Source organism: Coregonus lavaretus (assembly GCF_964263955.1).
Source record: "Coregonus lavaretus genome assembly, chromosome: 12".
NCBI classification, from domain to species: Eukaryota; Metazoa; Chordata; class Actinopteri; order Salmoniformes; family Salmonidae; genus Coregonus; species Coregonus lavaretus.
The window spans coordinates 30,897,758-30,910,892 of record NC_139999.1 but is presented as its reverse complement, the minus strand read 5'-3'; the positions used below and the strand labels follow the sequence as shown (position 1 = coordinate 30,910,892).

The 13,135-nt window shown below is 43.2% G+C and overlaps 1 protein-coding gene across 1 annotated transcript; it reads left to right on the top strand.

Moving 5' to 3' along the window:
- Positions 1-10,565: 10,565 nt before the first annotated feature.
- Positions 10,566-12,990, top strand: tsfm (Ts translation elongation factor, mitochondrial). The gene is made up of 6 exons (XM_084172443.1): positions 10,566-10,722; positions 11,073-11,225; positions 11,524-11,652; positions 11,851-11,973; positions 12,071-12,152; positions 12,362-12,990. Exons 1-6 carry the CDS (start codon positions 10,675-10,677, stop codon positions 12,754-12,756), a joined length of 930 nt encoding a protein of 309 aa, XP_084028569.1. The 5' UTR covers positions 10,566-10,674; the 3' UTR covers positions 12,757-12,990.
- The last annotated feature ends 145 nt before the right edge of the window (positions 12,991-13,135 follow it).

Below are 13,135 nucleotides of genomic sequence, written 5' to 3'. Positions count from 1 at the left end.
CGGTTATTCTCCAGATGTCTGCAGAGGTCTGTAAATTGACGCTGAAATCCTTTGATATAATAAACCTTTATAATCAAAGTACAGTGTCAGCGGATTCCTTGTTCTCACAGCATCTCAGCATCGTTTTCTCGACACTACAGGAGTTTACCTCATATTTTGATTTTTTAATTCTGCTTTGCCACTTAAATCATAATAAACACTGAGAACTAAAATACTGTTTTATTGTTATGCGTATTATTATTAAAAATATATAATAATAATTAATAATAATAATAATAATAATAGGGGGGTAGTTCAAAAATGAACCCCAAAAGGTTATTCAAAAGGTTCTTTGAGGATCCACATTTATTGATGAATTAATTTCCCATTACGAAAATGTATCCCCATTGCCCACTCAAATACCTTCATCTATACCACACAAAAAAACAGACAAAAACAGCTTTTTACTTCAATCTGGCATGTTAACACGTTTTAAAAAAAATATATATAAATAAATGTGGGACACAAAAAAAGGCAGTGTAGTGCTCCAATAACTTTCAAAAGATTGTTCCGAAGTTTACCCCCCCAAAATATATTTTCTTATGAATGAAGTCGCACAAAAATGTATATATTTTCCTACGATGTTCTTTTGTATTTTTATTTTTTTAAATTACATATTTGCACGAATTGAGTGTGATATTGTTTGTTGGAAATAGAGTAGGCTGCATACATGGAAGGAGAATCACGTGGCAGTTAACTTAAATATGAAATTAACTTAAATATGATTAGACTGTAGTTTACAACAGTGTCTGTAAATAAATAGGCTATTGATAATGGAAAGAAGTGGAGGGCGCTCAACCAACGTGAGTCGAAGTGCAATCTAAATGTTTTATCATCATTGAAAAGGAAAAGGCACTATGCACACATAGGTTAGGCTACTATGGTGAGCAAGCATTGCGATTTCATTTTCAATAAGTATTGATTACCCATTTATTTGTTTCTGCCTGCAAATCGTCCCCCTAAAAGGTAGGCTATATCCTACAGGCCTATGCAAAACGTAGCCAGTGTCGCTGTCATCATTATTGCTGCTTCAAGTTCAGTAGCCATACCTGCGAGATCAGGTGCGCGTGTGGTCTCAATTAAATAGAGTAGGCTATAGCCTATGCATGGACAGAGAAGCACGGGGAAGTTATCTTTCCAAGATAATGTACTTCCTAAATAGTTTACTACATTGCATAGAAATAGCCCTAAATATTGATCACCCATATTTCTCTGTCTGAAAATATTCCCACTCCTAAAAGGTAGGCTATAAAAATAGCTCAAGAGAAAGTGCAAGTCTCTCCTACTCTGCTCTCTTCAAACTACCTCTAGCATATTGGCTGATATAACCCAGTAATACAGATAGCCTAATATAAGGTCCATGTGAGAATCTCTGGGAATTTTAACTATTTCTTAAGTTATTTTTGCGCATTTGATATTGCCTTTAGGGCGCAAAATTGCTGGGACCATGGCTGGCAAGTGAGCAGCATCACATACGCCTAAAATAACATTGCAGGACTGCGGTTGGGTTTGGGACCAGTTCTTGCAGTAGCGGGTGGGAGTCGGACAGAAAGCGGTTGGGAGTCGGGCAGAAAGCCAGCGGGTGCTGGAGGAGTGAGGTATGAAAAGCTGCCGATGGATGTGGGCGGGAGCGGGATGAAGAAATCGGTCCTGTGCAGACCTCTACTGTGCACCATGACAGTGAAGCCTGTAACGGAAGGGCTGTTTATTACTGTGTCAGTGTGAAAAGTAGCGAATTAGCTAGGGAAACTGACAGATCAATAACGTTACATTGCCATATTGACTAATAAAACTCACATTGCATTGAAAAATGCCAGAATATCAATCTTTAATCATTTGGGTGATGGTTTCATCGTTTGATTCAGGTCGTGTAATTGAGGCAAAAATAATAGCTAACCGTTAGCCAACTTTTGGCCAGCTCTCGCTCTAACAGTATTGTACATCAACTGAACTGGCGAAAGCTAGCAAAGTTAATTTACTTCTGTTGAAATGGGACAAAACAAAGGCTTCAAAACATTTCCATATAAACAACTGATGTTAAACAGTAATAATAGCCACCTCATATCGCTATCACACAGATAGCTAGAGGCTAGAGCTGACCTGGCTGTGTTAACTACTAGCTAGCGTAGCTAACTAATTCACCTCAGTCGAGAGGGGATGAAACATTAGCTAACGTTACATGTCACTTACAATACTAGCTCAGCACTGCGAATAAACGCTAGTTTAGTTTTTTTCAGTTAAGTTAAACAGCCGTTACCTTGCCAGCTACATCAGTCAACTAAAGAGTAGCCTGTTTCTGCTCTGCTTGCTTTTAAAACTCGGTGAAAGAACGCAGCACATACACACTGAACTATGCTCAACTCTCCCATGCTGGTCCAGCCAGCCTTCCAGAAGCTTTGCCTTCACACAGCCTGTCAGCCCGCTATGTGATGTCCATGGGGTCCTAAATCCAGCTGGCTGAACACTCCAAACAGCCTACCTGACCGCTTGGAGGCGTCCGCATGGTTCTAAAGCACAACGTTGCCTCTTTTTGTATCACATTGCAATGATAAGCGTAACGTAGTCGTCATGTTCTTAACACATAACAACACATCTTCCTTCCTTTAAAATAAAACAAATTTTTCTCTGTAACTAAACATGTCACATCTCATTTGTTTACTCAACTTGCATAACATGCCATTTTCAATAACACACATTTCTTTCCCATTTTTTTCTCAACTAAATGCAGTCTCTGTCCAACAATAGTCTATTGTGGCTCTATTTCTTTTCACATAAACAAAAACATCCAATCCAGGTGCCCCTTTTTTTTTTTTAAATATATACAGTGGGGAAAAAAAGTATTTAGTCAGCCACCAATTGTGCAAGTTCTCCCACTTAAAAAGATGAGAGAGGCCTGTAATTTTCATCATAGGTACACGTCAACTATGACAGACAAAATGAGGAAAGAAATTCCAGAAAATCACATTGTAGGATTTTTAATGAATTGATTTGCAAATTATGGTGGAAAATAAGTATTTGGTCAATAACAAAAGTTTCTCAATACTTTGTTATATACCCTTTGTTGGCAATGACACAGGTCAAACGTTTTCTGTAAGTCTTCACAAGGTTTTCACACACTGTTGCTGGTATTTTGGCCCATTCCTCCATGCAGATCTCCTCTAGAGCAGTGATGTTTTGGGGCTGTCGCTGGGCAACACAGACTTTCAACTCCCTCCAAAGATGTTCTATGGGGTTGAGATCTGGAGACTGGCTAGGCCACTCCAGGACCTTGAAATGCTTCTTACGAAGCCACTCCTTCGTTGCCCGGGCGGTGTGTTTGGGATCATTGTCATGCTGAAAGACCCAGCCACGTTTCATCTTGATTGCCCTTGCTGATGGAAGGAGGTTTTCACTCAAAATCTCACGATACATGGCCCCATTCATTCTTTCCTTTACACGGATCAGTTGTCCTGGTCCCTTTGCAGAAAAACAGCCCCAAAGCATGATGTTTCCACCCCCATGCTTCACAGTAGGTATGGTGTTATTTGGATGCAACTCAGCATTCTTTGTCCTCCAAACACGACGAGTTGAGTTTTTACCAAAAAGTTATATTTTGGTTTCATCTGACCATATGACATTCTCCCAATCCTCTTCTGGATCATCCAAATGCACTCTAGCAAACTTCAGACGGGCCTGGACATGTACTGGCTTAAGCAGGGGGACACGTCTGGCACTGCAGGATTTAAGTCCCTGGCGGCGTAGTGTGTTACTGATGGTAGGCTTTGTTACTTTGGTCCCAGATCTCTGCAGGTCATTCACTAGGTCCCCCTGTGTGGTTCTGGGATTTTTGCTCATCGTTCTTGTGATCATTTTGACCCCACGGGGTGAGATCTTGCGTGGAGCCCCAGATCGAGGGAGATTATCAGTGGTCTTGTATGTCTTCCATTTCCTAATAATTGCTCCCACAGTTGATTTCTTCAAACCAAGCTGCTTACCTATTGCAGATTCAGTCTTCCCAGCCTGGTGCAGGTCTACAATTTTGTTTCTGGTGTCCTTTGACAGCTCTTTGGTCTTGGCCATAGTGGAGTTTGGCGTGTGACTGTTTGAGGTTGTGGACAGGTGTCTTTTATACTGATAACAAGTTCAAACAGGTGCCATTAATACAGGTAACGAGTGGAGGACAGAGGAGCCTCTTAAAGAAGAAGTTACAGGTCTGTGAGAGCCAGAAATCTTGCTTGTTTGTAGGTGACCAAATACTTATTTTCCACCATAATTTGCAAATAAATTCATTAAAAATCCTACAATGTGATTTTCTGGATTTTTTTCTCTAAATTTGTCTGTCATAGTTGACGTGTACCTATGATGAAAATTACAGGCCTCTCTCATCTTTTTAAGTGGGAGAACTTGCACAATTGGTGGCTGACTAAATACGTTTTTTCCCCACTGTATATATATATTTTTTTGCAATTCTCAATAAGCCTTTCAGGGGCTCTGACAGTCCTTTTTGGTCGTTCTGCTGAAGTGCTTCCTGAAGCAGTTGGACAGCGTTAATTGTCAGTCAGGGTGTTCTGACTGAATTGTCCATTGGTAAAGGCATTTGACGCTTCAGCAGTATCCTCCTGATGATCCCGAGTCCCTTGAGTGAATGGCTGAAGCCTTAGATCCACTCTGTTTCATCTCAGTTGTGATCCATGCTCCGTTTGGATCTCATAGGATCACGGTGCAACTTCTCTCTGCACGCACCCTTTCTGCATCCAGGTTCCTGTAGTGATGTCTCGGAGTCGTACATGATCTCCAGGTTTCAGTTCAGGTAAGTGTCTTGCACTTTTGTCGTGTCGCTGTTTTTGTTTGTCTTTCTGTTTTTCCTTTGCGAGTTTGACGTTGTGAGCACCTCTGGGTGTTAGCAAGTCCTCATGGATGGGTAGGTTGGTTCTGATGCGATGTCCCATCAACATTTGTGCAGGTGAAAGTCCTCCTTTCCAGCATGTGCCGTTTTCATCAGACCTTTGACAATTTTGACTGAACTTTCTGCTAAGCCGTTGGACCTTGAGTAGTTGAGGCTGGAGGTGTTGTGTCGGAATACCCAGTCGTTAGTGAACGATCAGAATTCAGAACTGTCCATTGTCCGAGTACAGTTCAGACACAACCCCATGTCTTGCGAAGACTGATTTCAGGTAGGTGATTACAGCTTTGCTGGAGGTAGTTGGCAGTGTTGCTACTTCAGGGTAGTTTGAGTAGTAGTCGGTAACAACAATGTGACTTTTGCCATTGCAGTCAAAAAGGTCAACTCCAACTTTGTAGTAGGGTCGGTTGGGTACTGGATGAGGCATTAGCGGTTCTGCTTGCTGTTTGGCCTGTAGGTCAAACACAGTTCACATGAAGCAGTGGTCTGGCTGATTTCCTGGTTCATTCTTGGCCAGTAAATTACTTCTCGTGCTCGTCGTTTGCATTTTTCCTCACCCAAGTGGCCCTCGTGTATTTTCTGTACCATTTCTTTGCGTAGTGCCATGGGAATGACAATCTTGTTGCCTTTGAACACTATGTTATCCACAACAGTGAGCTCTGCTCTGCACATCCAGTAATCCTGTATTTTCCTTGGACAGTTGTTTTTCTGTGCAGGCCATCCTATCAGTATTGTTTTTTCAACTCTGTCATTGTTTGGCCAGCTGCGGTCTCTCTTTTGATCTGCGCAATTCTCTCAGAAGACACAGGAAGTGATGCTACGATCAAATCGATGTAGGCCTGAATCTCAGTGTTTTTCTGTGTGTCGGTGCTCTCTTTCTTGTCGACTGCTCGAGAAAGAGTGTCGGCGGCGAACATGAACTTTCCCGGGGTGTAGACCATCTTCACATTATACTTTTGCAGTCTGATCGACATTCTCATTGGACAATCATTCAGTGGCTTAGACATGATTGACACCAATGGTTTGTGGTCGGTTTCTACTTCGAAGGCTTGTCCGTAGACGTATTGGTGAAACCTTTCGCACGCGTATGTGCTTCCCAGTAGTTCTTTCTCTATTTGTGCATACCTTGTTTCTGCGACTGTCAAGGCTCTGGACGCATAAGCAATGGGTTGCCATGTGTCGTCATGCTGTTGCAGAAGAACTGCTCCCAGGCCAAACTGTGACGCATCTGCAGAAATCCTTGCGCTTTTCTCTGGATCATAGAACCTGAGCACTGGCTCTTCCGTGATTGTCTTCTTTAGGTTTTTGAAGCAGTTTTCCTGCTCATGGGACCGTTCCCATTCGTTTTTTCTGTTCCAGAAGACATCTGAGTGGAGCAGACTGTGCTGACAGTTGAGCTATGAACTTTGCAAGGTAGGTGATCATGCCCATGTTGTTGATGGCTGATGTTTTCCTCGGGTCTGGTTTGACTCCATCCTCTGAAAGTACGCCTCCCACGAAAGTACAGTGAGGGAAAAAAGTATTTGATCCCCTGCTGATTTTGTATGTTTGCCCACTGACAAAGACATGATCAGTCTATAATTTTAATGGTAGGTTTATTTGAACAGTGAGAGACAGAATAACAACAAAGAAATCCAGAAAAACGCATGTCAAAAATGTTATTAATTGATTTGCATTTTAATGAGGGAAATAAGTATTTGACCCCTCTGCAAAACATGACTTAGTACCTTGGTGGCAAAACCCTTGTTGGCAATCACAGAGGTCAGACATTTCTTGTAGTTGGCCACCAGGTTTGCACACATCTCAGGAGGGATTTTGTTCCACTCCTCTTTGCAGATCTTCTCCAAGTCATTAAGGTTTCGAGGCTGACGTTTGGCAACTCAAACCTTCAGCTCCCTCCACAGATTTTCTATGGGATTAAGGTCTGGAGACTGGCTAGGCCACTCCAGGACCTTAATGTGCTTCTTCTTGAGCCACTCCTTTGTTGCCTTGGCCGTGTGTTTTGGGTCATTGTCATGCTGGAATACCCATCCACGACCCATTTTCAATGCCCTGGCTGAGGGAAGGAGGTTCTCACCCAAGATTTGACGGTACATGGCCCCGTCCATCGTCCCTTTGATGCGGTGAAGTTGTCCTGTCCCCTTAGCAGAAAACACCCCCAAAGCATAATGTTTCCACCTCCATCTTTGACGATGTAGGCAGCATTCCTCCTCCTCCAAACATGGCGAGTTGAGTTGATGCCAAAGAACTCCATTTTGGTCTCATCTGACCACAACACTTTCACCCAGTTCTCCTCTGAATCATTCAGATGTTCATTGGCAAACTTCAGACGGCCCTGTATATGTGCTTTCTTGAGCAGGGGGACCTTGAGGGCGCTGCAGGATTTCAGTCCTTCACGGCGTAGTGTGTTACCAATTGTTTTCTTGGTGACTATGGTCCCAGCTGCCTTGAGATCATTGACAAGATCCTCCCGTGTAGTTCTGGGCTGATTCCTCACCGTTCTCATGATCATTGCAACTCCACGAGGTGAGATCTTGCATGGAGACCCAGGCCGAGGGAGATTGACAGTTATTTTGTGTTTCTTCCATTTGCGAATAATCGCACCAACTGTTGTCACCTTCTCACCAAGCTGCTTGGCAATGGTCTTGTAGCCCATTCCAGCCTTGTGTAGGTCTACAATCTAGTCCCTGACATCCTTGGAGAGCTCTTTGGTCTCCCTTTAAGAGTGTGCTCCTAATCTCAGCTCGTTACCTGTATAAAAGAAACCTGGGAGCCAGAAATCTTTCTGATTGGGAGGGGGTCAAATACTTATTTGCCTCATTAAAATGCAAATCAATTTATAACATTTTTGACATGCGTTTTTCTGGATTTTTTTGTTTGTTATTCTGTCTCTCACTGTTCAAATAAACCTACCATTAAAACTATAGACTGATCATTTCTTTGTCAGTGGGCAAACGTACAAAATCAGCAGGGGATCAAATACATTTTTTCCCTCACTGTACGTGTTCTCACACCAAACTCGCATTTGTCCTTGTTTGGTTTCAGGTTGATTTTCCGTGTCAGGTCCAGCACTTGTCTCACTCTTGCATCGTGTTCTTCTTTTGAGGACCACCAGATGATGATGTTGTCCATCATGGTCTCTACTCCTGGAATGTGTCTTGTGGTAGACCTCTGGCGCTGAGAGAATCCCATATGGTAGACTAAGAAATCTGTACCTGCCCTCAGGTATGTTGAATGTGCATAGCCTTGAGCTTGCATCAACTAGCTTAATTTGCCAGAATCCTGATGAGGCATCAAGCTTACTGAACCACTTTGCTCCAGCAAACTGCGACATTATATTTTCTCTGGTTGGCAACTTGAAATGCTCTCGCTTGATAGCTTTGTTGAGATCTCTTGGGTCTAGACATATCCTGAGATCACCGTTCTTTTTCACCACAATAACCAGTGAGCCTACCCAATCCGTAGGTTCATCCATTTTTGTGATGACATCCATCTTTTCCACACGTCCGAGTTCCTCCTTGAGCTTTTTCCTCAGTTCAAATGGAACTTTTCTGCACGCATGCACAACTGGAGTAATTTTGTCATCAGTACATATTTTGTGTTCTCCAGGTAAACATCAGAGACCCTCAAACACATCCTCATACTCAGCCAGTAGCGATTCTTGGTCATTTTCAGTCTGTGATGTCACTACATACACTCTTTTCACCAAATTTAGCTTTTCACATGCACTGATTCCTAGAATAGGCTGTAGACTCTTTTCCACGATCAGCACCTGTGCTTTGAACTGTTTTCCTTTGTGCTGTAAAGTTACTATGCAGCTTCCTTTAACTGGTACGTTCTCCCCAGTATAACCAATAACCTTGATTTTCACAGGCTGTATTTTGCTCTTCACTTTCAGTGTTTTGTAGTCATCCAGCGACAACAGGTTTACCTGAGCTCCAGTATCGAGCTTGAATGGTATTATAGTTTCATTCACAGTCAATGGCACAATCCATTCAGCTTTTACTGCATTGCATATTTCCACAGAATCAACAAAGAATGCTTCAGTCTCCTCTTTGACTGTGTGAAATTTTTTCTTTGTAGCCTCAGCTTTGTAGCATTTTGATAAATGATTATTTTTTCCCACAGTTGTTACACGTTTTGCCATATGCAGGGCAATTTTCTGGCTTGTGCATAACTCCACATTTTCCGGTGTTTTGATTTTTCTCTTTTGCTTGTTTTTGTTTTGTAAAGTGTTGTGTGTGTTGCTCCTCTCTTTTTATTGCACTGACGTCTCATCCCTGCGCAGCTCTTTAGCTTGTGCTCTGGTGGTTTCAGCTGCTCCACACATATTCACTGCTTTATCCAAAGTTAAATCTTGCTCACGCAGCAATCTCTCCTTGAGTCCATTATCAAGTATGCCACAGACTATCCTGTCTTTCACTAGTGAGTCTTTCAGATATTCAAATTCACATGTTTTGCTCAGTGTGTTCAGCTCAGCCAAGTACTGGCCAAAACTGACTCCCTGTTTCTGATCATGAGAGAAAAACGTGTATCTCTCAAACGTGACGTTCTGGCTTGGTACAAAGTACTCCTCAAATTTAGCCATGAGCACAGTCAATGTCAAGTTTGCCTTGTCTAGCTGAAAGCTATTGTAAATGTCCAATGCATCCTCTCCAATAACATGCAGAAAAATAGAAGCTTTCAATTTGTCATCATCTCCCCCTGCTCCACTGGCTGCTAGGTAGATATTGAATCTCTGCTTGAAACGTTTCCAATTGTCAACTAGATTGCCTGTTAACTGCATAGGAGTAGGAGGACTAAGCCTATCCATGACAGGAAACACTCGGGAAACGGGTACAGTTTCAATGTCTCTTACTTCGGTAGGTTGCTCATCAACAGATTCCAATGCAGCCTCGCTCTCGCTGCTGAGGCTCGTTGGCATCACTCTTGCAAGCTAGCATCTTCCACTACTCACGTCACTTGACTTGTGGTAGAATGTTACATTTTCGCGGAGGAAATTTGCAGAGTTACTCCTTTCTTTTCTCTGTCTCGTCATAGCGACTACCAATCTGACACCATGTTATGTTTGTTCCTTTACATAATGACAAACCGGGGCGTAGGTTGAACTACTTTTAATAAACTGATACTTCAGCTAGCAATCTCCTTGTGTAGCCATGCAAGGCATACTTCAACTTCCCCCTCTCGCATAGCCTGCTGGGTAACGTAGTCTTCAGGTTATTAACACATAACAACACACTGGGGGGGACAAACATTTAATTTCAGAATGTGGGGGGGACATGACCCCCGTCCCCAGTGTAAGTTGCGCCCCTGATTTGTATTTATTTTTATACATACATTCTACACCACATGTGTCAAACTCATTCCACGGAGGGCCCAGTGTGTGCGGGTTTTCGCTCCACCCTTGTACTTGATTGATGAATTAAGGTCACTAATTAGTAAGGAACTCCCCTCACCTGGTTGTCTTAATTGAAAGGAAAAACCAAAAACCCGCAGACACTCGGCCCTCTGTGGAATGAGTTTGACACCCCTGTTCTACACCGAAGTGAAGCCCCTCCGAACTAGTGTGGGCTCAGTGTGGTAGGCATTCCTGTACGTTAGATGGCGCTAAACAAACGTTTATTGCTACATTTCCCCGCTCAACGGAAAATGAAGTTTGTCCATGCTCATTTGCCTTACCCAACGAGGTTCAATGACATTTCGGCTTTCATAAGGAGAAATATTGAGCTTTGAATATATATAAAGCTCCAATAATGGCATTAACGTATGTTTTCAGATCAATCAGAACAGAGCTCTCAAAGGTAGGCAAGAAAAGGGTGCGCTGGCATCCAGACCCCAGCATCCTATTTCTGGTTGTGCTTTCTGAAGCTGCTGTCAGCTGTTGATTTGAAGTTAGCTAGCTTCCAGTAGCTAGCCTAGACATTCAAAAGTGGCAAGCTAGCTAACTAGCTAACCACGTATGGGACAAGAATGTTAAAGTATTCAAAATTCTGCAGCTAGCCTTTAAGTGTTGTTGGCAACATCACAGTGAATTGAAATATCTTCCTAGGACCAGAGGTCATCATGGACATTTGATTTGTACCTCCGTTAGCAATGATGCTGACTTCACTGAAATGCAACGTTAGCTAATCTCTTTTCTTGTCCACCCCAGGTCTGCACCGTTCATCATGCACAGTCTTTACACACAGGATATCCACTTCTTGCTGCAGAGAAAGCTCTCCTTATGAAACTACGCAAAAGCACTGGCTACACATTCATTAACTGCAAGAAAGCGTTGGAGAAATTTGAAAATGACATCACAAAGGTAAACATTGCTTCTTTCAGCACAGCTTTGCTTGCTGAGCAGGGCAGGGATGGATGTCCAAACTTGGCCCTGGAGAGGTGCCAAATGTGCAGGATTTTGTTCCAGCCCAACAATAACAAATATGGTGTTAGTACTTTTCAATCTGGTGAGTTAGTGCTGGGTTGGAACAAAAGCATGCCCTGCAGTGCCTGCACACATTGCAGGCATCCTGGATCAGGATTGGGCAACCGCTGACTTAAATGTTGTGTATATTTAGGATAGTGTGTATATGTGTGTGTAATGTTTTTCTCCAACCCAGGCAGAGAGCTGGTTACATGAGCAGGCCCAGAAAGAAGGCTGGAGCAAGGCCAGCAAGCTGGAGGGGAGGAGGGCCAAGGAGGGGCTGATCGGTCTGTTTGTAGGAGACAAAGCTGCAGTCATGGTAGAGGTAAGCAGATCTCATTCAGTCAATGAGATCCTATCACTCATCCTCCTCGATGCAGTCTGCATACAATATTCAAGTTGAATAATACCTGCTATGACAGTCATCTTAATTTGTTTAGTTTGATAAAGGCTTTTGTGTAAAACTTAAATATGGTCAGAAGTATTTGTATCTCAATGTCCTCCATGTCTGTGTGTGTTGCAGGTGAACTGTGAGACAGACTTTGTTGCCCGTAATGAGAAGTTCCAGCAGCTGGTGAAGGATGTGGCGTTCGCCACCATGGCTTACCACAGCAGTAAAAACAAGGGCCAAACTGGATATGTGAAGGTATGACACATCATCACACCACCCCCACTCAGTAGCCACATCACCCTAGGATGCCTGTTGGAATACGTAAAATTGCATTTATCTTTTTTGGTTTCAGAGTCTCCTGGCAGCAGAGGACCTCTCTAAATTGAACTTGGGTGAAGGTGCTTCTCTGGCTGATCAGCTGGCCCTTACCATAGGTGAATGAGTAATAAAAATAGCCCAAACACATTTGTAAATTACATTTACATTTTTGTCATTTAGTAGACTCTCTTATCATTATTGAGATGCTCTCATTGAATTTGAGCTTTAATAACCTCTAACTGCAGCATTTCTTGTTGCTAGGAAGCATTTGGAAATTGAAGACTGCTCTGTTAGTGAAGTAATTTCCTGTCCCGTCCCCTGTCAGGTCGTCTGGGTGAGAACATGTCAGTGAGGCGGGCGGTGACGGTGGGCGTCCCTGCAGGTTGGCACATCGGCTCCTACATCCACGGTGGTGTGGCGGTCCAGTCTGATATGGCCATGGGGCGATACGGTGCCCTCGTGGTGTTCCAGGGGGGCAAGGACGGGGCGCAGGACACCCTGGGGAGGAAGCTGGGGCAGCACGTAGTGGGAGAGGCCCCCGTATCCCTTGGCAACATGGATGACCTGCCCTGTGGGGACGCGGAGACGCGCCTGCTGCCCCAATCTTTCCTCCCTGACCCTAGTAGGACAGTGGCCCAGTACCTGACGGAGCAGGGGGCACGAGTTCTTGACTTTGTTCGCTTTCAGTGTGGGGAGGCGGGCAGTGATGGGGCACAGTGAAGGGTAGAGGAGAGCATCTGAGACCTTACAAGTCATGTTTTGTTATCTGCCTTTTATTTGTTTCTGAATTAGGCCAGAGTGCAGACAGTCAAGTCGATGTCATGCAAATGCATTCAACCAATTTCAATGTTTTCATGCCGTATGTGATAAGTCTAATATATGTGTACCAAAATGACATATGCTGCAGGATGAATGAACTGAATCCCCCCAACAATAAAGATATTTTAAACTTTAGATGACCATGTCTTCTGTACAGCTATGATATCTCACTAATTTGTCATATGATCCTAACTGTAGCTACAGTTTGCATATTCGTACCACAAGATGGCGCACTTGTTCAATCATACATATGGTTTATATGGCTGACTCATAATAATCG

What these genes read in the sequence shown, in the direction of transcription:
- tsfm (XM_084172443.1), top strand. Translation starts at nt 10,675, where the DNA reads ATGGCATTAACGTATGTTTTCAGATCAATCAGAACAGAGCTCTCAAAG. An exon ending in TTGAAAATGACATCACAAAG is followed by an intron (nt 11,226 to 11,523) that starts GTAAACATTGCT and finishes TCTCCAACCCAG; the next exon opens with GCAGAGAGCTGGTTACATGA. An exon ending in GCCAAACTGGATATGTGAAG is followed by an intron (nt 11,974 to 12,070) that starts GTATGACACATC and finishes TTTTGGTTTCAG; the next exon opens with AGTCTCCTGGCAGCAGAGGA.